This window comes from Oncorhynchus masou, chromosome 15, assembly GCF_036934945.1.
Source record: "Oncorhynchus masou masou isolate Uvic2021 chromosome 15, UVic_Omas_1.1, whole genome shotgun sequence".
Classification (NCBI taxonomy): domain Eukaryota; kingdom Metazoa; phylum Chordata; class Actinopteri; order Salmoniformes; family Salmonidae; genus Oncorhynchus; species Oncorhynchus masou.
Window position 1 is genome coordinate 19,988,121 of NC_088226.1, and position 25,406 is coordinate 20,013,526.

Below are 25,406 nucleotides of genomic sequence, written 5' to 3' on the forward strand. Positions count from 1 at the left end.
GTCCCACACAAAGATTCCTTAGGACATTTCATTTCTCGTATACAGATCCATTGCAATTTGTGACAGTTACCGTCCATGGCATCTTGGCTGTAGACACTGGGTGAACTGGGTGTCTTCTTCTGAAGGCCTGCTACTTCCAGCTGGTCCTTACTCCCCTTGGGTCTACTGGCCCTCTTCAACACAACAGCAGACAGTAGAAGAAAGAGAAACAAGACAAACATCACCAGGCGCATAGCAACACACTTAAAAAAAATGTTTTGTTTACCTCTCTAGGGTATGTGGCGTCCCACCTGGCCAACATCCAGTGAGATTGCAGAGCCCCAAATTCAAATACAGAAATTCTCATTATAATAATTCAGAAAAGATACAACTATTTTACATATGTTTAAAGATACATTTCTTGTGAATCCAACCACGGTGTCAGATTTCAAAAATGCTTTATGGCGAAAGCATAACTTACGATTATTTGAGAACATAGCCCACCAGACAAATCATTACAAACAGTAACCAGCCAAGTAGAAGAGTTACACAAGTCAGAAATAGAGATAAAATTAATCACTTACCTTTGATGATCTTCATATGGTTGCACTCAGAAGACATTCATTTATTCAATAACTGTTCCTTTTGTTCGATAAAGTCTCTTTATATCCAAAAACCTCAGTTTTGTTTCCGTGTTTTCTTCAGTAATCCACAGGCTCAAACGCAGTCACAACAGGCAGACAAAAAATCCAAATAGTATCCGTAAAGTTCATAGAAACATTTCAAACAATGTTCACAATCAATACTCAGGTTGTTTTTAGCCTAAATAATCAATAATATTTCAACCGGACAATAACGTCGTCAATATAAAAGGTAAACAAGAAAGGAACTCTCTCGGTCGCGCACATGAAAAAGCTCTGTGACACGGCAGGGTCCACTCATTCAGACTGCTCTTACTCCCTCATTTTCTGAAACAATTTCTAAAGACTGTTGACATCTAGTGGAAGGCATTGGAACTGCAATTTGAGTCCTAAGTCAATGGACACTGTAATGGCATTGAATAGAAAACTACAACAAAACAAAAAAATCCTACTTCCTGAATGGATTTTTCTCAGGTTTTCACCTGCCAAATCAGTTCTGTTATACCCACTGACACTATTTTAACCTGTTGAAACTCTGGGGGCGCTATATCATTTTTGGATAAAAAGACGTGCCCGTTTTAAGCGCAATATTTTGTCACAAAAAGATGCTCGACTATGCATATAATTGGTAGCTTTGGAAAGAAAACACTGACGTTTCCAGAACTGCAAAGATATTTTCTGTGCGTGCCCTAGAACGTGAGCTACAGGCAAAACCAAGATGAAACGGCATCCAGGAAATGAGCAGGATTTTTGAGGCTCAGTTTTCCATTGTCTCTTATATGGCTGTGAATGCGAGAGGAGTGAGTCAGCCCTTTCTGTCATTTCCCCAAGGTGTCTGCAGCATTGTGACGTATTTGTAGGCATATCATTGGAAGATTGACCATAAGAGACCACATTTACCAGGTGTCCGCCCGGTGTCCTGCGCCGAAATTGGTGCGCAAAAGTCAGCTGCAAGTATTTTTCCACAGAATTCAGAGAAGAATGCAGGCTTCCACGAACTGCATATCAATGAAGAGATATGTGAAAAAACACCTTGAGGATTGATTCCAAACAACGTTTGCCATGTTTCGGTCGATATTATGGAGTTAATCCGGAAAAAGTTTTACGTTGTAGGTGACTGAATTTTCGGTTCGTTTCGGTAGCCAAATGTGATGTACAAAACGGAGCGATTTCTCCTACACAAAGACGCTTTCAGGAAAAACTGCACATTTGGTATGTAACTGAGAGTCTCCTCATTGAAAACATCAGAAGCTCTTCAAAGGTAAATGATTTTATTTATTTGGTTATCTGGTTTTTGTGAAAATGTTGCGTGCTAAATGCTACTCAAAATGCTAAGCTAGCTTTGCATACTCTTACACAAATTAGTCAATTGCTATGGTTCAAAAGCATATTTTGAAAATCTGAGATGACAGTGTTGTTAAGAAAAGGCTAAGCTTTGAGCAGAGTAGGCGCATTATTTTCATTTTATTTGCGATTTTCAGAAATCGTTAACGTTGCGTTATGCTAATGAGCCTGAGGCTTTAGTCACGATCCCGGATCCGGGATGGGGAGTTTCAAGAAGTTAACAGTGTTGGAAACTTTACAGTGTTTTCTATCTAAATCTACCAATTATATGCATATCCTATCTTCTGGGCCTGAGTAGAAGGCAGTTTAATTTGGGCATGCTTTTCATCCAAAATTCCAAATGCTGCCCCCTACCCTAGAGAAGATAACCCCCTTATTTTCTCCACAATTTCAATCTTGTCTCATCGCTGCAACTCCCTAACGGGCTCGGGAGGCAAAGATCAAGTCATGCGTCCTCTGAAACATGACCCGCCAAACCGCGCTTCTTAACACTCGACCGCTTAACCTGGAAGCCAGCCAGCCACACCAATATGTCGGAGGAAAGACTGTTTACCCGATGACTGAGATCAGCCTGCAGTCGCCCAGCCTGCCACAAGGAGTCACTAGAGCGCAATGAGCCAAATAAAGCCCCCTGGCCAAACCCTCCCCTAACCCAGATGGAACTGGGCCGCCCTATGGGACACGGCCAGTTGTGATACAGCCCGGTATCAAACCCGGGTCTGTAGTGATGCCTCTCAGGAGGCTAGCAGCCCACTTTTTCAGAGACAAACCGAGCCTAACCAATCCAAGCTGTACTGAGTAGGTTATGCATTCATGCATTGGTTATGCATTCATCATAGTTGCTGAAACTATCCTGAAAAGGAATAAACAATATGAATAAACAATATCCGAGCCAGCACAGTTTGTTTCAGGTCGGCACATTAGTGTGAAAAAGGCCATAACATCAAGAGCACAGCTGTCTTAGATGTTCTACTGGACGGTGACGTCTGACTGCCAACAATTTCAGTGTGTTCATGGTGTTCATGATGCCTGTCAGTCAAATAATCAGTCAATCACTGACCAGAATCAAGCAAACTAAGGACGAGAACGACCAACATGAGAAGTAATCTGCAAATGAACACAGAAATGATTACTAGGACCTTTTTGTATTTATCCAGTTCGTCAGACATTTTAATCTAGAGTTGAATCGACTATCTAAATCTTACTCTTTCAACCATCATCTGATCAAAGAGAGCAATTAATTGTTTCAAAGCGCTTCACATACATAGTAAGTTGATCACACCTCTTTGACCTCCGCTTCTCTCCTTTCCTTCAGCTGCACCATGATCATGGCATACTCCTCCTCCTTCCCCTTGGCCTCGGCCCTGGTGGCCTCGTTCTGCTCAGCATGCGCTCTGGCCACCACAGCTAGGATCAGGTTGATCAGGTAGAACGAGCACAGGAAGATCACCACCACAAAGAAAATTATGTAGGTTTTCCCTGCTGAGCGAAGAGTCTATGGGTAGAGGGGAAAAATGGCCAGTTAACTCACCAGTAAACCGAGTGAGTACTCTTTCTGTATCAATATCCCTGATGACATATAAGATTGCAATCTCTCAAATTCAAATCTAGCCTACCGGCTGATGTTACAGACGTAGATTTCAGGAAATATCAGGAGCTATTAAATCTCTATGTCATAGTCATCGGAGCACATGATGTATACGCACCAGCTGGAGTAGATTTTCCCAGAAGTCCTGTGTCATGAGCTGAATTAGGGCAAGGTAGGCCCATCCAAAATTGTCGTAGCTTGTGTATCCATAGTTGGGATTCCCTCCGGCCTTCATACACGTGTATCCTTCAGGACATATTCTGTCAAAATGCCAATGAATAGGCACAACAAATGTAATAGGACATATGGTCTTCAGCATTCAAAGACATGTTGAATTTGAACTATGTTGAAATTCTTTGCACCATGTATTGCATTATCAATAGAGAAAAGGTAAGATTATAAAGCTACCCATATGCTCAACTCTGATATCCCAAAAAACCTACCCAGTATCAGAAGCGTTTCCACAAAGAAGAGGGTCTAACATTCCAGGAAGGAAGTAATGGTTTGCTGGAAGAAAACAGAGAAGGGACCTCCATTAGAGAGTGCATCAAGTTGATATACAGTGCATTCGAAAATATTCATCCTCTTTCACTTTTTCCACATTTTATTACTTTACAGCCTTATTCTAAAATGCATTGAATAGTGTTTTTCCCTCATCAATCTACACACACTACCCCATAATGACAAAGCAAAACAGGTTTTTAGATTTTTTTTGTGCTCATTTATAAAAAAATGTAAACATAAATATGACATTTACATAAGAATTCAGACACTTGACTTTATTGAAACCCCTTTAGCAGCAATTACAACCTTGAGTCTACTTGGGTATGACGCTACAAGCTTGGTACACCTGTATTTTGGGAGTTTCTCCCATTCTTCTCTACAGATCTGCATCACATCCGGCAGTGATTGGGAGTCCCATAGGGCGGCGCACAAATGGCCCTGCATCGTCCGGGTTTGGCCGTCATTGTAAATAAGAATTTGTTCTTAAACTGGCTTGCCTTGTTAAATAAAGATTAAATAAATAAATACAATTAAAAAAGAAAGATCCTCTCAAGCTCTGTCAGGTTGGATGGGGAGCTACACATCTATTTTTCTTGATGGCTGGGCCACTCAAGGACATTCAGAGACTTGTCCCAAACCCACTCCTGCATTGCTTAGCTGTGTGCTTAGGGTCATTGTCCTGTTGGAAGGTGAACCTTCGCCACAGTCTGGGGTTCTGAGTGCTCTGGAGTAGGTTTTCATCAAGGATCTCTCCGTACTTTGCTCCGTTCATCTTTGCCTCAATCCTGACTAGTCTTCCAGTGCCTACCGCTGATAAACACCCCCACAACATAATGCTGCCACCACCATGCTTCATCGTAGGGACGGTGCCAGGTGTGACGCTTGGCATTCAGGCCAAAGAGTTTAATCTTGGTTTCATCAGACCAGAAAATCTTGTTTCTCATGGTCTGAGAGTCTTTAGGTGCCCTTTGGCAAACTTCAAGCGGGCTGTCATGTGCCTTCTACTGAGGAGTGGTTTCTATCTGGCCACTCTACCATAATAGCCTGATTGGTGGAGTGCTGCAGAGATGGTTTTGCTTCTCTTGAAGGTTATCCCATCTCCACAGTGGAACTCTGGAGCTCTGTGTGTGTGATCATCAAATTCTTGATCACCTCCCTGACCAGGGCCCTTCTCCCCTGATTGCTCAGTTTGGCCAGGCGGCCAGCTCTAGGAAGAGTCTTGGTGATTCTAAACTTCTTCCATTTAAGAATGAGGAAGGCCACTGTTCTTGGGGACCTTCAATGCTGCAGAAATGTGTTGGTACACTTCCCCAGATCTGTGCTTTGATACAATCCTGTCTTGGAAATCTAAGGACAACTCCTTCGACCTCATGGCTTGGTTTTTGCTCTGACATGCACTGTCAATTGTGGAACCTTACATAGACAGATGAGTGCCTTTCCAAATCACGTTCAATCAATTGAATTTACCACAGGTGGACTCCAATCAAGTTGTAAAAACATCTCAAGGATGATCAATGGAAACAGGATACACCTGAACTCAATTTCAAGTCTCATAGCAAAGGGTCTGAATACTTATGTAAATAAGGTATTTCTGTTTTTTCCAAAAAATGTCAAGAAACCTGTTTTCGCTTTGTCATTATGTGTCACGACTCCCACCGAGGTCGATCCCTCTCTTTTATTCGGGCGGTGTTCGGTGGTCGACGTCACCGGTCTTCTAGCCATCGCCGCTCCACCTTTCATTTTCCATTTGTTTTGTCTTGTTTTTCCGCACACCTGGTTCACATTCCCTCATCAGACTGCATGTATATTACATTCTGTTCCCCCCATGTCTGTGTGTGGAATTGTTTGTTGTTACGTGTATGTGCAGTTCAGACTGGTTTGCGCCTGGTTATGTCAACCCGTATTTGTTTACCTTTCTTAGTGCTGTGTGTTTGTTCACCATATTAAAGGGCTCCGTTTGCTACTCAATTCTGTTCTCCTGCGCCTGACTTCCCTGCAGCCAGTTACTACATTATGGGGTATTGTGTGTTGATTTCTGAGGAATTTGTATTTATTTAATACATTTTAGAGTAAGGCTGTAAGGTAACAAAATGTAGAAAAAGTCAAGGGGTCTGAATACTTTCCGAATGCACTGTACTTATATAAATGTATGTTTTTTACATATTTATATAGTTATTATATACAGTAATATCATATAGTACTGTGAGAAAATCCCAATTAATAAATGTAACCTTTCTGGCGTAGGCGTTCTGCTAGCGACCCACCTCGACAACATCCGGTGAAAATGCAGAGCGCCAAATTCAAAATACAGAAATAGTCATAATAAACATTCATAAAAATACAAGTGTTATACATCGGCTTAAAGATTAATTTCTTGTTAATCCAGACGCTTTGTCAGATTTCCAAAAGGCTTTACGGCGAAAGCATACCATGTGATTATCTGAGGACATGCTTACAAAAACATACAAACATTTTCCAACCAGGTCAAGGAGTCACAAAAGTCAGAAATAGCGATAAAATTAATCACTTACATGTTTGTTTTGTTCAATAAAGTCCCTCTTTATATCCCAAAAACTCAGTTTTGTTGCCGTGTTTTGTTCAGTAATCCACTGGCTCAAAGGCGGTCAAAACATGCAGACGAATACATCCTACTAGTACCGGTAAAGTTCGTCAAAACATGTCAAACGATGTTTATAATTAATCCTCAGGTTGTCAATTGTCTAAGTAATCAATAATATTTAAACTGGACAATAGCGTATTCAATAGAAAGGAAAAACAACGAAGGGCGCGCACTCGGTCACGTGCACAAACCAGCACTGCATGATTCTACAGTCCACTGAGAGAAAGGTCTCATTCTTCTTCATTTTTCAGAAAACAAGCCTGAAACAATGTCTAAAGACTGTTGACATCTAGTGGAAGCCATAGGAACTGCAATCTGTGTCCTAACCCATTAGATACTCTATAGGTATTCAATTGAAAACCACCCACATCAAAAAAATCCCACTTCCTGGATGGATTTTCCTCAGTTTTTTAGCCTGCCATATCAGTTCTGTTATACTCACAGACATTATTTTAACAGTTTTGGAAACTTTAGATAGTTTTCTATCCCAATCTACCAATTATTTACATATCCTAGCTTCTGGGCCTGAGTAACAGGCCGTTTACTTTGGGCACGCTTCTCATCCAGATGTTGAAATACTGCCCCCAAGCCATAAGAAATTGGTTCAGTAAGTCATTATCAATTCCCTGAATCAATGACCCATCAAAAGCCTGTCAGTACCTTAATCATTGATGTATGCATTGAAGTCCCACTTGCTGTTGCTACCTTATGTGTCATTATAGCCAATAGCTTTACTGAAGCATGCATTTATAAAATGTCTTATTCAAATGTGTATACTTCTCATAGAAATGTATATACTTATTTAAAACTATCATACTGTAAGTGCCATGATAAATTCCCAATTAATATAATATAATAGTTCATTAGGCCACTATCACCTCCCCTTCCACAAGTCAATGTGCCATCAAAAGCCTGTCAATACCTTTATCGTTGATGTATGCCTTGAAGTCCCATGTGCTGTGTCCGGTGTTTGTGTCATTGTAGTCCATAACGTCATTAAAACCATTAGCCATAGCGATGTTGCCCATGTAGGTGGAGTTGAAATGCCATTCACCAGAGGGCCAGTGAACACACTTCTGCTTCAGGGTTCCCATGAACATTTGCAGGCCGATCATAGCGAACACAGCCAGGCAGAACACTGTTAAGATCATCACATCAGCCAGCTTCTTCACTGACATGATCAGAGTGCCCACAATGGTTTTCAGACCTTTAAAATAAATTAAAATAAACATTAAAATAATATGTGACATGTAAAACTATTTATTGAAGAATGAATAATACAATGTTGAGAATATTTGATGTGCTTGATATCCTTGTTCTCTGTATGTTGTAATTAACAACCCTTTTTTTATTGTGTACATTGCAGGGCATTGTGCTTATAATATAATAACAGATGCCATTTACCAGATGCCTTTATCCAAGGTGACTTACAGTAGAGCTGTAATACAAACTAAAACAACCCTAGGGTTGCTTGCACTGCACACTTACCATCTGAGCTACACAGGACCCAAAGCAGGTGTTCAAAAGCAGGTGATGCAGTAAACAAACACACCCCAGTGGGATTTGGACCTTCTTATGTGACACGTACCGGGAATTACAGTGATTATTTTAAGGGCTCGGAGTACACGGAACATCCTGAAGACAGACACGTTGCCCAGGTCAACAAACTCTGTGAGGTACCTGCCGAGCACAAAACACAACAACAGAACCACACATTAGAATAGAGGAGTTGACAGTTGATGCGTCAGTTGAACAAAAATCTGTTCCGTTTCATGGACTTTTAATCTACACTTAATTCAATACCATTGGCTCAGTTGTTATTCTAACATGGAGGATCAGAGGGTTGCTATGGTAAAATATATGGTTTCGCGGAGGATATATTTAGCTCAGGGCAACTATCGACTTCGAGAGCCAAATGGCAGTGTTATTTGTAAACCGACTGCAGAGGGCAGGAGTGTGACTGGACCAGTAAGACACCATATATGGAGATTTAGTTATGAAGTGGCATACTTCATGATGTGGATGTGACACACACGCAAAAGTTTCAATGTTTGAAGAAGGATGACACTTACAAAAATACATTTGAAAGAAACTAGATCACATTAGGTTCCACAGAAAGAATCGGTTTCATATTTTGATAGTAGGATCCTTAACCCACTTATATCAACAGCCTACCAGGAACAGTGGGTTAACTGCCTTGTTTAGGGGCAGAACAACTGATTTGTACCTTTTCAGCATGGGGATTGGATCCAGAAGCCTTTCGGTTACTGGCCCAACACTCTAACCGCTAGGCTACCTGCCGTACATGACTGAAACTAGCCGGATGAGCTTTAAGGTGTTACTTTTCATCGGGGCTCCAAGGCCATATACAGTACAGTATCTGCCCCTCATATACAGTACTGTGTCTGCCCCTCAAAAATCATAGTGCAGCAATTTGGAGCACCACAGACCTTTAGTCACTTGGTACTGGGACAAAGAAAGACGGGGAAGGAGGTAAACACGTAGAAATAGACCCGGAGTGTGGTGTGTGACCTTCCTTTGCAAGTGGACAAATATTTTCATTCTGAGGCTCCATGATAAAACAAGGCAGGTAGTGTAGAAGGGCATTATGGAGAGAGAAAGAGTGAGAGAGAGGGATGGAGAGATATATTTCATATTTTAGTAATTTAGCAGATGCTTCTACCCAGAGCAATTTACAATTAGTACTCCTTAGCCAAACAAAATAAAACAAAGCTGCTTAAAAGAAAAGGAAATACATGCAAGCTTTGCTATGTTTACTAAAGACTAGTCAATCTGAGTCACAGAGTTCACACTTTTAGTAAACTTCTGACATTGGACGAGACACTGGGCAGGGAACATGCCCACAATAATGACAGGGAAGTGTCATGGTTGCAGAGAGTTCCATTTCAATACAATCAATTCAGGAAATGGATTGACATTCCATTAATTAATTAAACCTTTCCCAATATTTTGACATTGGTGAATACTGAATTTCAACTCATTTCCTGAATTGACTGATTTGAAATAGAACTCGACCTAAGGTGAGTGTACAGGTGTGAGGAAGAGGGGACAAGTTCTTTCTAGGTGGTTTTCACCGGGTAAAGTTGTATTCTAGGTGGATTTGACCAGGTCATGGACATGGATGAGGAAGTAATCATCGTATTTGATGTAGTAGACAGAGGGTTTAGAGCGAGAGTACATGGGGTGCTGGGGCCTGGGGGAAGGAGAAGTAAGGAGCAGACATGGCCAGGGTCAAACTCATTAAGCCATTGGAGATGTCCTTTGACCTTCCTAACCTTTGACCTTACTTCTTCACTCATGCACACAGACACACAAAGAAACACACGAATACACACACATTCTAATACCTGTCCCTGTGTCTAATGTTACTGGGCTGACAACTAACAGCAATCACTCTCCCAATACTCACGTCATGCTGATCAAAATGAAATCCAGCCAGTTCCATGGATCTCGAAAGTATGTGAAATCTCCAACACAGAAGCCACTGGACAACACTTTAATTGTTGCCTCAAAGGTATAGATACCAGTGAAAACATATCTGCAATACAAAAAGAGGAGGAGAGAGAGAAGCTGTATAAAATAGCTTTAGGTGAAACTTTGTAGTGGTCAAAATCACTCTCAATAATGTTATAGTTTTCACAAAGCATTAACAATCTCCTATGTAGGTTTGAAACTTACTCAACAGTTTTACTCCATGCCGGAGGGTCACTCATCGTCATAAACGCACAGTTGGACACGACTGTCAACATGATGAACATGCTAAACAATGTACCCACATTAAGGAAATATCATGGAGTTACAATGGTATTCAAATCTAATTCTATCGACCAATTTAATTAGTCCAATTTTTAAAGAACATTTTATTTTTATTTATATCTTCTGATTCATATGAATATAGTAATCAGTAGTGGCTAATGGGCGACATACTTGATAATAAAAATCTTTAATAATAATAAAACGTTTAAAAAAATCATTGCCATTTTCCATATGGATCGAACGGCGGCTTCTAATAAGAGTAGGGGGAGAGTTATGTTTCCTCATCAACAATTCATGGTGTACCGAAATTGAAAACATCTCGAGCTCCTGTTCACCCGACCTGGAGTTTCTGATGCTGAAACTGTAACTGTTGCCAAATAATTACATTACCATATATGGCTAAGGATGTGTGAGTAGGGTGACTCGCTTAGCAGGTCTCAAACCCACCAGCACCAATGATGAACACCCTAGCCACTGTCCCAATAAGGGACATCTCTAGGGAATATCCAGAAGAAACCCTAAACCCTAGGCACTTATGTAGATCAGAAAGAACTTAATATGCGGAAGGAAAAGGGTGAATGCACTTTTAAGTAAATCTCAGCTGTTTATGTGTACCATTCAGAGAGTGAATTGGCAAGACAAAATATTTTAATAGACTTTGAACAGGGTGCCAGGCACACCAGTTTGTGGGAAGAACTGCAACGCTGCTGGGTTTTTCACGCTCAACAGTGTCCTGTGTGTATCAAGGATGGTCCTCCGGCCTCCCGGGTAGCGCAGTGGTTAAGGGTGCTGTAGGAGGGCTTGGTCGGTAGGGATGTCCTTCTTTTATCGCGCACCAGCGACTCCTGTGGCGGGCCAGGCGCAGTGCGCGCTAGCCAAGGTTGCCAGGTGCATGGTGTAGCCTCCGACACATTGGTGCGGCTGGCTTCCGGGTTGGATGTGCGCTGTGTTAAGAAGCAGTACGGCTGGTTGGGTTGTGTATCGGAGGATGCATGACTTTCAACCTTCGTCTCTCCCGAGCCCGTATGGGAGTTGTAGCGATGAGACAAGATAGTAGCTACTACAACAATTGGATACCACGAAATTGGGCAGAAAAAGGGGTAAAAAATAAATAAATAATATATATTAAAAAAAAGGATGGTCCTCCACCCAATGGAGGACCATTGTATATTTGCACGGTAGAATTCAATGGCAATATGACATTCTTACATGTTCTATATTTGAGCTGCATTTGAAAGAAAAAGTTTAATTGAAAACAATATCGGTATTGTTGAATTGGATTTTCATAATAGCAAGCTAGGATTGATTGTTTGGTTAACTGAACTAGCAGGTCTGTTTGTTTGGTTTTCAAGCAACAACTGTAGCTATCTGGTAAACTTGCTTGCTACCTCAGTGAATGTTGAACCCATTTCTATCAGCAAATGAACACATTTCTCATGGCAAATGTGTTCAATTATAGCCATGGTATAAAATGGATAATCAACTCGGGGCTCTATGTGTTCTCTGGAAAATAATGCAACTCCGTGGAAGGTATTGCCCTTGTTGATTATCCCTTACATGGCAACCATGGTCTGAGTATGTTTTGTGGGACATTGATGGAAAATTCTACTAACCCTCAGAAAACTGGACATGAATGTTCTTGCAACATCCCATAGAACACATCTAAAACATTAATGTTAAATATTCTGTAACCACGTTTTTGATCAGTTCTGTTTGACATTAAGTGAATGTTCTCCTATCTTCACCACCAAAACTTGGTAAAAAGGTTCTCAGAAGGTTTCTGCTAACACAAATTAAATGTTCCCTTAACCAACGGAAAATTGGACACTCAAACATTAGGGGAACATTACGGGTAACATTACAAAATTGTTAGCTGGGATGTATATAAAAACATCTGTGATGCTTATAAAGCCATCCCCCTTCCCCACTTCGGCCAATCAGATCACGTCTCTCTGTTCCTACTCCTTGACTACCAAGCAGCAAATCAAGACGGAGACACCAATACAGAGAATAGTGAGGCGCTGGACAGAGGAGGCAGATTCAATGTTGCAGGACTGTTTTGAGAATACTGATTGGAATATGTTCAAAGATACATCCACTCAGGACTCATCCATTGACATTGACAAATATACAACGTCAGTCACAGGCTTCATTGTGTTGATGTGTTGATGATGTTGTACCCACAATAACAATCCTGAAATACCCAAACCAAAACCCTGGATGAATGGAGATATCCGTACCATGCTGAGTGCCCGTACTGCAGCATTCAATGTTAGCAGAACAAACCCAGATGACTCGGTGGCTTGCGACACATACAAGGCAAGAAGGTATGAGCTCCGCAAATCCATTAGGGGAGAAAATAGACAATACAAAATGTAATTGATGTTCGACAACTCAGAATCGTCAAGCAGGTGTCAAGGACTAGACTATCACGGACTACAAAGGCAAATCCAGCTGTGTGGTGCCCACCGAAGCCTCCATCCCAGTTGAGCTTAACACATTCTATGCTCGCTTCAAAGCAGACAATACCGATCCATCCTGGAAGAGTCTAGCTGCTCCGGAGAACCAGGTGCTTTCTCTCTCCGAGGCTGATGTGAGGAAAACTTTCAAAAGAGTGAATACTCTGGCCCAGATGGCATCCCTGGCCGCATCCTCAGAGTATGTACTGACCAGCTGGCGGGTGTCTTTTCTGACATCTTCAACATGTCTCTGTCCCAGGCTGTAGTCCCCACCTGCTTCAAGGAGACTACCATACGTCCCATTGCCCAAGAAAAAAGAGATGACGTGTTCAAATGAAGTGCTCAAGTGCTTTGAGAGGCTGGTCATGGCCCACATCAAGGCCAGCACACTGGACCCACTCCAATTTGCCTACCACTCCAGCAGATCCACAGAAGATGCAATTTCCATTGATATTCACGCGGCCGTAACACATTGGAACAGGAACGCCCATGTGAAGATGCTGTTCAACACCTATTCTTTCTTCCAAGCTTGACACCAAGCTCAGAGCTCTGGGTCTGGACACCACTCTCTGCAACTGGATGCTGGACTTCCCAACGGGCAGACCACAGGCTGTGAGGATTGGCAACAACCCCTCCTCCACACTGACTCTTAACACAGGGGCCCCCCAGGGGTGTGTCCTCAGCCCTCTGCAGTACTCCCTGTTCACCCACGACTGTGTGGCTTTGCACAACACCAATTCGCAATGCCACTCAGGTCCTCTTCAAATACTACTGCTGCACCATCGAGAGCATCCTGACCGGTTGCATCACAGCCTGATACAGGAATTGCTCCATCCATGAGTGCAAGGCCCGACAGCGAATAGTGAAGATGGTCTAGTGCTCCCACCCATCCAGGACATCTACTTGAAACGGTAAAGAGGAAGGCCAGCAGCATCATCAAGGACCCCGCACATCCCAGCCACGAGCTGTTCACTCCCTTACTGTCGGGCACATGGTATCAGAGCATAAGGTCTGATACCAACACGCTCAGAGACCGTTTCTATCTACAGACCATCAGACTGCTGAACACTTCAACTGGACTGACCACCAGCGCTGATTCTCTTTACCTTAGCACACATGCACACACACTATACTAGCACACTTCTTGGACTCTGAACATGCAGCAGGATGCTAAGTTATATTTATTTATCATGTTGATCAGTGAGATACTTGTATCGAAAAGATATGAATGCATGAGAATTTTGATGGATCCTCTTCTGAGAATACTGAAGGGAGTCAGAATGTAGCAGGCAGGCTCAGCATTGAATCTGAAGATTGTATTCCTTTTGGTGATGACAATAAAGGTCTGAAAAACAAGAAGTAAAGATTAGTGAAGAAGTATTTGAAGTCCAATATTGTCTTTACTTTAATTGAATGTATTCATGTTTGTCTCAAGGATATGAGCAAAATAGAGTTGGCATGAATCATGTATCATGATACATCAATTATTGTTGTAATCCGAGGGCATTTACCCTCTGAATAATAACCACATAATAATATTATTTGGAATGTGTAAGTCTGTCAAAATACACATCGAATTTGAGCTTATTGCAAAGGAAATGACTTTGTGATAATGTCTGGTTCTGTGGACACTCAGTCCTCAGGCTACTAAGGGACCGGGGCTGCAGTGCTCACTTTGTGTGATTTGTAGAAAGGATCCAGTTCCTCCAGGGGTGTGTTGAACAGCTCACATGGTGGGTCTCCGTAGATGAACGGCAGGATCTTGCCGGTCTCCAGGTCGACGGCTGGCTTTGGCAGGTCCCGCTCTGCCACCTCCGAAGAAGAAGGTACAAAAAATATGATCACTAAGACGTTACCATTTCTTACTAGCACTGAATTTGCGGATAGCAGCTATTTTACTTTAAATGGCTTGACTGTGATATGTGGTCATTTGAACTACCTTATTTGAATCCACTGATTGTAAAGTCACTCTGGAATCTGGACAAGTGTCTGCTAAATTACTAAAATGTTAAATTTACCTCAATGTTCAGGGTCTTTTGTCTCTCCTGCTCCTTTGCTTCCTCGGCCATCCGCCTATCAATCTCCACCAGCGACTCAAGGGTGAAGTGGCGGAACACTTCGGTGCCTGTGGGAGGGAGCAGGGCGACCATCTTGGCATTCTGCTGGGTGAGGGATGCAACCACACTGGGGTCTCTCAGCAGTGGGCTGTGAGTTGGAGGGATGGATAAGGAAGATGAAAAGATTTAGACACAAAAATGGAAGTTTAAAAAATACATCTTTAAAACGCATTATTTTAAACAACATGTTTTGGCATAAGGGAATTTTATGGAGAGGGACAATTACACAGAGAAATTATTGGATGAGGACGCTGTGCAGCAGCTTCAGCTGAAATGTGAACTCAGACATGTGGGTCCTTTTCTGTGTTTTGAGCAGCCATGCCTTCATCAGCACGTTGTACAACAATCCGTAGCCATGAAACCACTTTACAGAATCCTCTTCCCCTTTTGTCAATGGAAACTCCTTTCCAATGACAATATGACTTCTAAATAATACTATTTTGACAAAAACCAAGGCACTGTGGCTGGGGATACTACGTCACCACCAAAGTCTAAGGGTAGACCTTGAAGGTTCTAGCCCCTTGGGTGCTGCCATATAGTTACATTAGAAGTGCCCATCCAAGAATGCTCAAGCTCATTGTCCACGGATAAAATTACTTCAAATAACATTATATGTACAGTAGCTAGGTTTGCAAAGGGTCGGAAACTTTCCGGTAAATTTCCATGGGATGTTAAGCCCGGGAATTTGGGGAATCTTGCTTAAATTCATCAAAAAAGTTTGCATATAACAGTGAACCTTTTTCGTGGGATACACAGAAGGTAATTCTAGGTATTGTTGCTGGCACACGGGGAGTGTGGCAGAGTCAGGTTGGAGACCTGAGCCCACTCCTCGTGCTTACCGGAAGAAGCGCAGTACTGGTCAGGCACCATGTTATGCGGTCAAGCGCACGGTGTCGCCAGTACACACTCATAGCCCGGTGGGCTATAGGCCAGCCCCCCGCAAGTGCCAAGCGAGATTGGGCACCCAGCCAGGGCGTGTTGTGCCAGCCCAGCGTGTTTGGTCTCCGGTATGCAGTTTCGGCCCAGGGTATCCTGCGCCGGCTCTGCGTGCTGTGCGTTCTATGCCTGCGCTCCGCCCGTGCTGGGCGAATGTGGGTATTGAGCCTAAGGGAGAGGTGCGAGTGGTATGCACCAGATCTCCAGTGCTCACCCACAGCCCGGTTCAACCTGTGCCTGCACTCTGGATGGTCCGGGCTAAAATGGTGATCCAGCCGGGAGGAGGGGTGCCAAGGCTGCACACCAGGGCTCTAGTGCCCCCCCCACAGCCCGGTCCATCCGGTGCCTCCTCCAAGCACCAGGCCTCCTGTAGGTCTCTCCAGCCTGATGGGTCCTGTGGCAGCCCCACGCACCAGGCTGTCTCTCCGTCTCCTCCCTCCAGGTGCTCCCGCCTGTCCAGCGCTGCCAGAGTCTTCTACCTGTCCAGTGCTGCCAGAGTCTTCCTCCTGTCCAGTGCTGCCAGACTCTCCCTCCTGTCCAGTGCTACCAGACTCTCCCTCCTGTCCAGCGCTGCCAGAGTCTCCCTCCTGTCCAGCACTGCCAGAGTCCCCCTCCTGTCCAGAGCTTCCAGAGTCTCCCTTCTGTCCTGAGCTGCCAGAGTCTCCCTCCTGTCCAGAGCTGCCAGAGTCTCCCTCCTGTCCAGAGCTGCCAGAGTCCCCCTCCTGTCCAGAGCTTCCAGAGTCTCCCTTCTGTCCTGAGCTGCCAGACCCGCCCGTCAGTCAGGAGCTGCCAGAGCCGCACGTCAGTCAGGAGCTGTCAGAGCCGCCCTTCACTCCGGCGCTGCGGAACCTCCCGTCCGTCCGGTGCTGCCGGAATCTCCCTTCCATTCGGGGCCCGCTGATAGGGTACCCAGTCCGAGGACGGAGTCGAGGGTCGCCATTCTAAAGGCGCCACGGAGGCGGGTAGAGAAGCGGGTAAAGACTATGGTGGAGTGGGGTCCACGTCCGTGCCAGAGCCGCTACCGCGGACAGATGCCCACCCGGACCCTCCCCTATAGGTTCAGGTTTTGCGGCCAGAGTCCGCACCTTTGGGGGGGAGGGGGGGGGGTACTGTCATGTTCTGAACTTAGTTCCTTTATTATGTCTTTGTTTTAGTTTGGTCAGGGCGTGAGTTTGTCTATTTAAATACTTTTTATTTAAAGATGTCGATGTATTCTGTTCAGTTACAAAAAACTGTCTCATATGTTGTTTGTGTATGAAACTATGTAAAAAGAGAGAAACGACAGAAAACTCCGGTTTTTCAGGAAGTGTGCTTCATATTGTTACCAGGTATGATTGACAGAATATTGTAGCCAATAGTCATTCGTGTTAAAGGTGCGTCGTTCGATTTGGTAGTATGAGCCAATCGTAGTGAGATAAATATGAAGGGGCTGTGATGATTTTATAACAGAACTTTACACTACATACATTTTCCATGATCTTAATTTCGAAACACACACCAATTTATTTTTATTTCACCTGTTCCACGTCGAGGGCATATTTTGAGTTTGTTCCAACTTCATTCATCTTATGATTTGAGAGCTATTATCTTGACAGTTAACTTTAGCATTGCTGATCAATACCCCGTGAAATGGAGCCACATTTGGTTAGTAGACATATTGTTTGTTGAGTAAGTGATGTTATTTCCTTAACAGTAGCCCAATTATGGACGGAAGGAGCCAAAAGTGACTCTTTTATAGTCCAAGGACCGTACATGTTCTGTTTTAAAGGCGAATTGGTTCGAAGTTTTAGAAACAGAAATCCTTCTACTTTCATGTCACATCAAAAATAATTTCACAAATGCAAAATACACTCTTACTGTGTACTGTTTTAACAGTTGCATCGGACAGTATTTTTCAGTTTGTGGCGTCTGTCTTCCGTTTACACAGATGGCTAATTAGCACAGGTAGTCCACTCTGTCTTCCATCTGTTTTTCATAAACAAGTGCTGTAACATGAAAATATTGGCAGTGTGGGAACCCTAACCCTAAAAAGGCATGTATCAATTAAAATATTATTTCACTCATTTGAAAGAGAAGTTCCTTATGCTTCCAAAACCGGTGTTAATGTTCAAAACGTGTGTAATGGAACTCGGTCATGATCATGGGCTAACCTAACAAGTATAGGCATCTGTGCTTGTCATTTTTTGGGACATGTCAGCATGGCTCTTAGTTAAAATGGAACGACAGTAGACCTATTGCGGGTTGAGTTCAATTTTGCAAGTAAAATTAGTTGGACCACTTTTACTTGAGAGTACACTTGTCAACAACTGCTTTACATGGTTTGGGAGAGGGAAGTATCTAAGATACTGTAATGATCCTAGCGTTGGTAAGCACGATTACCGCTCCCCATGGGAGCTAGCCAGAGCTGCCGCTTTCAAGGAGCGTGCCAGCTGTTTCGGATGACTGTGTGATCACGCTCGCCGTAGCCGATGTCGGCTAGACCTTATAAACAGGTCAACATTCACAAGGCTGTGGTGCCAGACGGATTACTAGGACGTGTATTCAGAGCAGATTACCAGGGCGTGTATTCAGGGCAGATTACCAGGACGTGTATTCAGGGCCGATTACCAGGACGTGTATTCAGGGCCGATTACCAGGGCGTGTATTCAGGGCCGATTACCAGGGCGTGTATTCAGGGCCGATTACCAGGGCGTGTATTCAGGGCCGATTACCAGGGCGTGTATTCAGGGCCGATTACCAGGCGTGTATTCAGGGCCGATTACCAGGGCGTGTATTCAGGGCCGATTACAAGGGCAGGTTACCATGATGTGTATTCATGTGTGGACCCACAGGCAAGTGTCTTCACTGACATTTTCAACCTCTCCCTGACCGAGTCTGTAATACCTACATGCTTCAAGCAGACCACCATAGTCCCTGTGCCCAGGAAAGAGAAGGGAACCTGCCTAAATGACTACCGCCCCGTAACACTCACCATTAGAAATTAAGTGTTTTGAAAGGCTGGTCATGGCTCACATCAACACCAACATCCCAGAAACTATAAACCCACTCCAATTTGCATACCGCCTCAACAGATCCACAGATGATGCAATCTCAATTCCACTCCACACTGCCCTTTCCCACCTTGACAAAAGAGATGTGAGAATGCTGTTCATTGACTACAGCTCAGCGTTCAACACCATAATTTCCTTAAAGCTCATCACTAAGCTAAGGACCCTGGGACTGAACACCTCGATCTGCAACTGGATCCTGGACTTCCTGATGGGCAGCCCCCAGGTGTTAAGGGTAGGCAACAACACATCTGCCATGCTGATCCTCGACACAGGGCCACTTAGGTGTGCGTGCTTAGTACCCTCCTGTACTCCTTGGGACTGCGTGGCCAGTCATGGCTCCAACACCATAAAGTTTGCTGACAACACAACGTTGGTAGGCCTGATCAACGACAACGATGAGACGGCCTATAAGGAGGAGGTCAGAGACCTGGCAGTGTGGTGCAAAGACAACAACCTCTCCCTCAGTGTGAGCAAGACAAAGGAACTGATCGTGGACTACAGGAAAAGGAGGTCCATTACAGGCCTCCATTCTCATCGACGGGGCGGTGTCAGAGGAAGGCCCTAAAAATTGTCAAGGACTCCACCCTAGTCATAGACTGTTCTCTCTGCTACCGCGCGGCAAGCGCACCAAGTCTCGGTCCAAAAGCCTCCTTAACAGCTTCTACCCCCAAGCCATAAGACTGCTGAACAAATCAACTGGCCACCCTGACTATTTACATTGACACTGCTACTAATCACTATTTGTTATCTATGCATAGTCACTTTATCCCTACCTACATGTACAAATTACCTCGACTAACCTAAAATCCCGCAAATTTACTTGGTGTACCCCCTTATGTATATAACTTTGTTATTTTGTATATTTATTTTGTATATTTAGTAAATATGTTTTTAACTCTTGAACTGAATTTGTAAGTCGCTCTGGATAAGAGCGTCTGCTAAATGACTTAAATGTAAATGTAAATGTAAGTTTGGGTGGGTATGTTCCTTTTTCTATTTTGTGTTTTTGTGTTTGGCCTGGTATGGTTCTCAATCAGAGGTCATGCACAGGGGGTCCAAAAGGGTAACAGTACAGGCAGGGAAAAGGCTAGTAACGTAGTCCAGGAGATCAGTCAATAGGTAGATAACAGGAAATCCGGCTACTGTACAAGCAGGGAATAGGCAAAAGGCGTCGTTAGTAAGGCAGGCAAAAACTATCATACACGAGAGGAGTAAATCACAGGAAAAACAGAGCTCTGAAAGACGTGTGTCACAAAACAAACAATACCTCACAGTGATGGGGTGCAAAGAACTGAACTAAATAGTGTGTGGTCATGACATACAGGTGTGTTAGAATTCAAGTGATTGGGATCTGGGGAGTGAGCTGAGTTCAGGGGATCTAGGTGTTTGAGAGTGTGTGCTGGAAAGTGGGCTGGAAAGTGAGCTGCTTTCAGGGTATCTACGTGTTTGAGGGTGTGAGTTAGATGCAGACGTTACCATTTTCACATACAGTGCCAAATCATATGTGAAGAATGCAACAAAGATGCAGAATCATCTGGCCAAGTGCATAAAGTTCCCTCAGAGCTCACAACAAGCAACCTCTGACAAAAGTCAATCGAGGTGAAAATGATGAATCAGACACCTTATCGATAGCAACAGCTCATGGTCCTCCTGGAATCAGAAGTTCTTTTGACTCAATGGAGGAACGTAGTCAGAGAAATGCTGATGAAGGTCTTGCTCGAGCTGTATATGCAACTGGTTCACCTCTGATGCTCACAGGCAATGTGTATTAGAAGAGATTTCTTAATGTTCTTCGCCCAGCATACGCCCCCCATGAAGGCTGCTTGGTCTAAAGTGGAGGAGTCCTACCGTCACATCACACCCATTGGCTGTGCTGGTCATGCATTGAATCTGCTCCTCAAGGACATCATGGCACTAAAAACAATGGATACACTCTGCAAGAGAGCCAAGGAAATAGTTAGGTGTGTCAAGGATCGTCAAGTAATAGCAGCAATCTACCTCACCAAGCAAAGTGAGAAGAATAAGAGTACCACATTGAAGCTGCCCAGCAACACCCATTGGGGTGGTCTTGTCATCATGTTTGACAGTCTCCTGGTGGGGAAGGAGTCTCTCCAACAAATGGCCATATCACAGTCTGCCGATATGGACAGCCCCAACAAGAGGATCCTCCTGGGTGATGTATTTTGGGAGAGAGTGGTAAGCAGCCTGCAACTCCTGAAACCTACAGCAGTAGCCATTGCACGGATTGAGGGAGACAATGCCATCCATTCTGATGTTCAGACTCTGCTTGCAAATGTAAGAGAAGAAACCCGTACTGCCCTGCCCACTTCACCGTGGCTCCAAGCAGAGGAAACTGCAGTTCTGAAATACATCAAAAAGTGTGAAGACGTCTGCCTGAAGCCCATACACGCCGCAGCGTACATGTTGGATCCTAAGTATGCTGGCAAGAGCATCCTGTCTGATGCAAAGATCAACAAGGCCTATGGTCTCATCACTACCATGTCTCGCCACCTTGGCCTGGATGAGGGCAAGGTTCTTGACAATCTGTCGAAGAACATTTCCAAGCAAGTGCTTTGGGATGGAGATGCAATATGGCAGTCATGCCAACATATATCATCAGCCATCTGGTGGAAGGGACTTTGTGGATCTGAGGCTCTTTCCCCTGTTGCCTCCACCATCCTCCAAATCCCACCAACATCAGCCACCTCAGAGCGCAACTGGTCCTTGTTTTGGAACACACCCCAAAGCACCCAACAGGCTGACCAAAACAGGGGTTGAAAAATTGGTGGCCATCCTGGCAAATTTGAGGTTATCTGAGGTTGACAACTAGCCATCCTCAACAGGGTTGGAAAGTGACAGTTGAGAGGCCTCAGATGTTCAAGAGGTGGACATTGAGGAGGTCCAGGGAGAAGACATGGAAATGTTTTTGGGAGATGCAATGGATCATTGGGGATCATTCCATTTCCCTTTCTTTTGTTGTTCAGTGAAATCATCCCATGTGAAGAGTCAACTCATTTAATTAAAGTTAAATTCGTAACTAAATTGTTTTCTAAAATGTCTATTGGGATTTAATAATTTGCCATTATGTCTACTTATGATAAGGTAAAAGGTTTACCATATGATATGGTAAATATATGGTAAATGTATCCAATGCAAAACATGTACATTTAAATGGTATTAATATTAATCTGCATATATTTCCGTTAATTCCCATATATTACCGTTAATCCCCACGTAAAGTTTCCACCTCTGAATATTCCCCAAAATGTGCAACCCTAACAGTAGCTTTGACTGGACTGATAATGTCAACATCATACTTTCAAAATCTTAGCAAGCAGTCATCATCAAGAATCAAGTCGTCAATCTACTAGCAAATCCTTTTTAATCCTTGTCATATGAAGATAAATATTAACGAGAAATTATAGATAGAATGTATCGGTGTTCATAGGCCATTGGACATAAACATTACACAACAAGTTGGAAATTGCAAATTCAACAGTGACTTGTTTGGAAGGGGTCAGTGACAGTAGCTAACTCTGCAAGTATTGCAAAGCAATCACTAGCCTGCTATTTAGTGGAGTGGCTGTGTGGTCCTAAATCTGATATTAAGGGGCTCTTTTCCAAGTTTAAAATGATAAACATTTAACATTGGTCGTGCTGTCAATGAAGCATGATTTGTGCGCTCAAAACAACTGTTAACTCTGAAAACTTGACTTCAGTGAGTTCGAGACAAATAGAAAGTCAGGAATAAACAAGCTCCGACTGGGAAAATACGTTTTGAACGGTCATCCAACTCAGAATTGTAAATCCGGCATCTTTCTAGTGTCACGGCGGTCGTCGGAAGGAGACCAAGGTGCAGCGTGGTCAGCGTACATTTTCTTTTATTAGAATGTAAATGTCGTCAACAAACAAGAAAACAAAGCAACGACCGTGACGCTTAACAGGGCATTAGTGCCACTAACAAAGACAACTTCCCACAAAGAAAGGGTGGAAAAGGGCTACCTAAGTATGGTTCCCAATCATAGACAACGATAGACAGCTGTCCCTGATTAAGAACCATACCCGGCCAAAACATACAAATACAAAATCATAGAAAACAAAAACATTGAATGCCCACCCAAATCACACCCTGACCAAACCAAAATAGAGACATAAAAAGCTCTTTAAGGTCAGGGCGTGTCATCTAGATTCAAGTGAGCACAGCACAAAAAGGTGAGTCCAAAAATGTATTGTATGCTGCTGCATAAATGATGTAATATGCCAGGGAGATATGTATAATGTAGTTAAGAAAGTAATACTAAGAGTCTGTTGAGTAGTAAGATGTTAGTAGTCCATGTGCCTCACCCTAATAGTTTGATCTATTTACAATTCTTAATTTCTCCTACAGTTCTGCCGTGGTGCACATATAGCCTATAACATGTTTAAGATAAACGTAATCATCAAATATTGTAAGAGCTTTCATTGTCTGCTTATATGCCCCCTTTATTTATCCTACGGTTCTGACTTGGTGGACAGGGAGACCACCATTTCAAATGTGCTAAACAAATAGTTAGATTGACGATGTACATCCTAGCTCGCTCATTAATGTCTTAATCGAAATTACGGATTGCCTCTTATCCGCTTGTCATCCACTTATGCCATAGTTTGTACATCTCAATTGTCATTAGAAGCTAAAATTGGTTATTTAGCAAGTCAGCCATGAACTGTTTCGCTGCCAGACAAGGCTCCGCTGATCGCCAAGTGTAGCAGTGGTAAGATGTTGGGACTGCTGTTAGGAGAGCTTTATGTAGACCCTAACAGTTTTTGGGCACAGTTTGTTACTGTTATAGTGATGTGTGGTTTTGTGTTGTGTTGTGGCTTTGCTGGCATGCATCACAGTTTAGTTTATTGTTTTTCCCCATTTACATGCACTGATGCACGCACACACACACAGATGTCACCCTGGGTTACTGAACAACAAATTTAAAAAACAATAACCTATTGTCACGGTTTTCTTGGTGTGAAGGAGAGTCGGACAAAAATGCGGCGTGTTTATTTAGATACATCTTTAATGAAGATGAAACACGATCAATACAAAAACGTGAAAACCAAAACAGCCTAAACTGGTGCAAACTAACACAGGAACAAGGAACAATCACCCACCAAAACCCAACACCAAACAGGCTACCTAAATATGGTTCCCAATCAGAGACAATGACTAACACCTGCCTCTGATTGAGAACCATATCAGGCCAAACACAGAAACAGACAAACTAGACACACAACATAGAATGCCCACTCATATCACACCCTGACCAAACAAAACATAGAAACATACAAAGCAAACTATGGTCAGGGTGTGACACCTATGTTCCAGTTGATAATACCAGGAATACAAATTTGTATCATATAATTTCTCAAAACTTCCAGTTGCAATAGCCTGCTATTCAGTGGAGTGGCTGTGTGGTCCTAAATCTGATATTAAGGGGCTCTTTTCCAATAGTTGTAAAATAACGTGTTCAACATAAGTATTGACCAAATCCTGGATAAAATCATCACAATAGTATCTATGTAGATAATATTTTACTTAGCACAACAAAACCTGGCGACTCTGGCTGAAACAATCAAACCCATTCCCTCTTGCATACAACCACCAATGTGGTCCATTCAATTTAGGATATTATGAGCAATTGAATTATGTTCCATTTTATTAAAGTTTTTTTCTGAGCGTACCAACCATGTTGATAATTGAGAACGGACTACCATCACATCTATAAGGACAAACAGAGAACTTCTAACTCACAACTTAACAGTGAGACTGTGAACCCCAATCACCACCCTCCTGAAATGTGTATATCCACTTACAGTAGACGAGGACATATTTTCAGGTCTTTAGCTTTCTTCCTCCGAAAGGTCCTGTTTCTCTCCCAGGCTTCCAGCAGTGTTATCTTTCGGGTCGGCATGACAACAGAGTCCTCCGCTATCCTTTCACACTACGGTTGTGCCTTTCTTTACACATAGAGCAGTTCTGAAGGAACCCCTTTGCTGGCAGTCCCTTTTAAACTGCTGGATTAAGATGAAAGTTCCACCTCCAGCCTCAGTCGGGTCGAACAAAGTTCCCATTTTTCTTGTTGCACGTCCGCCCCCATAGTCCAAGTTCTCCACCCTTTTTACCCATGGATGGGTCATAGCAGGGGCACAAGGACATTATTCTACTGAATGGAGGCACTTCATGATGGATTGTTCTTAGAGAAATGGATCACTGGGATACATTCAAGTCACTGAGCAGACAGTCTAGAATGTAAATAGTGAATTGTTGCAGAAAGCATCCTATGTTATGGCTCGTTAAATTGTCTTTAATGTTTATTACTACAATTACTATTACTGTTAATTGCAGCTGCAAGACTTATTT

General features: G+C 43.2%; 1 protein-coding gene across 2 annotated transcripts in view; it reads right to left on the reverse strand.

Moving 5' to 3' along the window:
• The window catches only part of LOC135555841 (sodium channel protein type 4 subunit alpha B-like), a 41,558-nt gene extending 16,510 nt beyond the window's left edge, over positions 1–25,048 (reverse strand). The window contains exons 1-12 of one of the 2 annotated variants that reach the window (XM_064988602.1): positions 24,860–25,038; positions 14,931–15,117; positions 14,587–14,724; positions 14,137–14,257; positions 10,376–10,463; positions 10,107–10,235; positions 8,265–8,356; positions 7,599–7,883; positions 3,996–4,059; positions 3,671–3,812; positions 3,247–3,459; positions 71–173 (exon numbers count right to left, since the gene is read on the reverse strand). In XM_064988602.1, the coding sequence (XP_064844674.1) occupies positions 71–173; positions 3,247–3,459; positions 3,671–3,812; positions 3,996–4,059; positions 7,599–7,883; positions 8,265–8,356; positions 10,107–10,235; positions 10,376–10,463; positions 14,137–14,257; positions 14,587–14,724; positions 14,931–15,117; positions 24,860–24,957 (1,660 nt within the window). In that variant the 5' untranslated portion in view covers positions 24,958–25,038. Of the gene's footprint in view, positions 1–70; positions 174–3,246; positions 3,460–3,670; positions 3,813–3,995; positions 4,060–7,598; positions 7,884–8,264; positions 8,357–10,106; positions 10,236–10,375; positions 10,464–14,136; positions 14,258–14,586; positions 14,725–14,930; positions 15,118–24,859 lie in introns of both variants that reach the window. The other variant, XM_064988603.1, reaches the window with a different exon arrangement.
• Between the last annotated feature and the right edge of the window lie 358 nt (positions 25,049–25,406).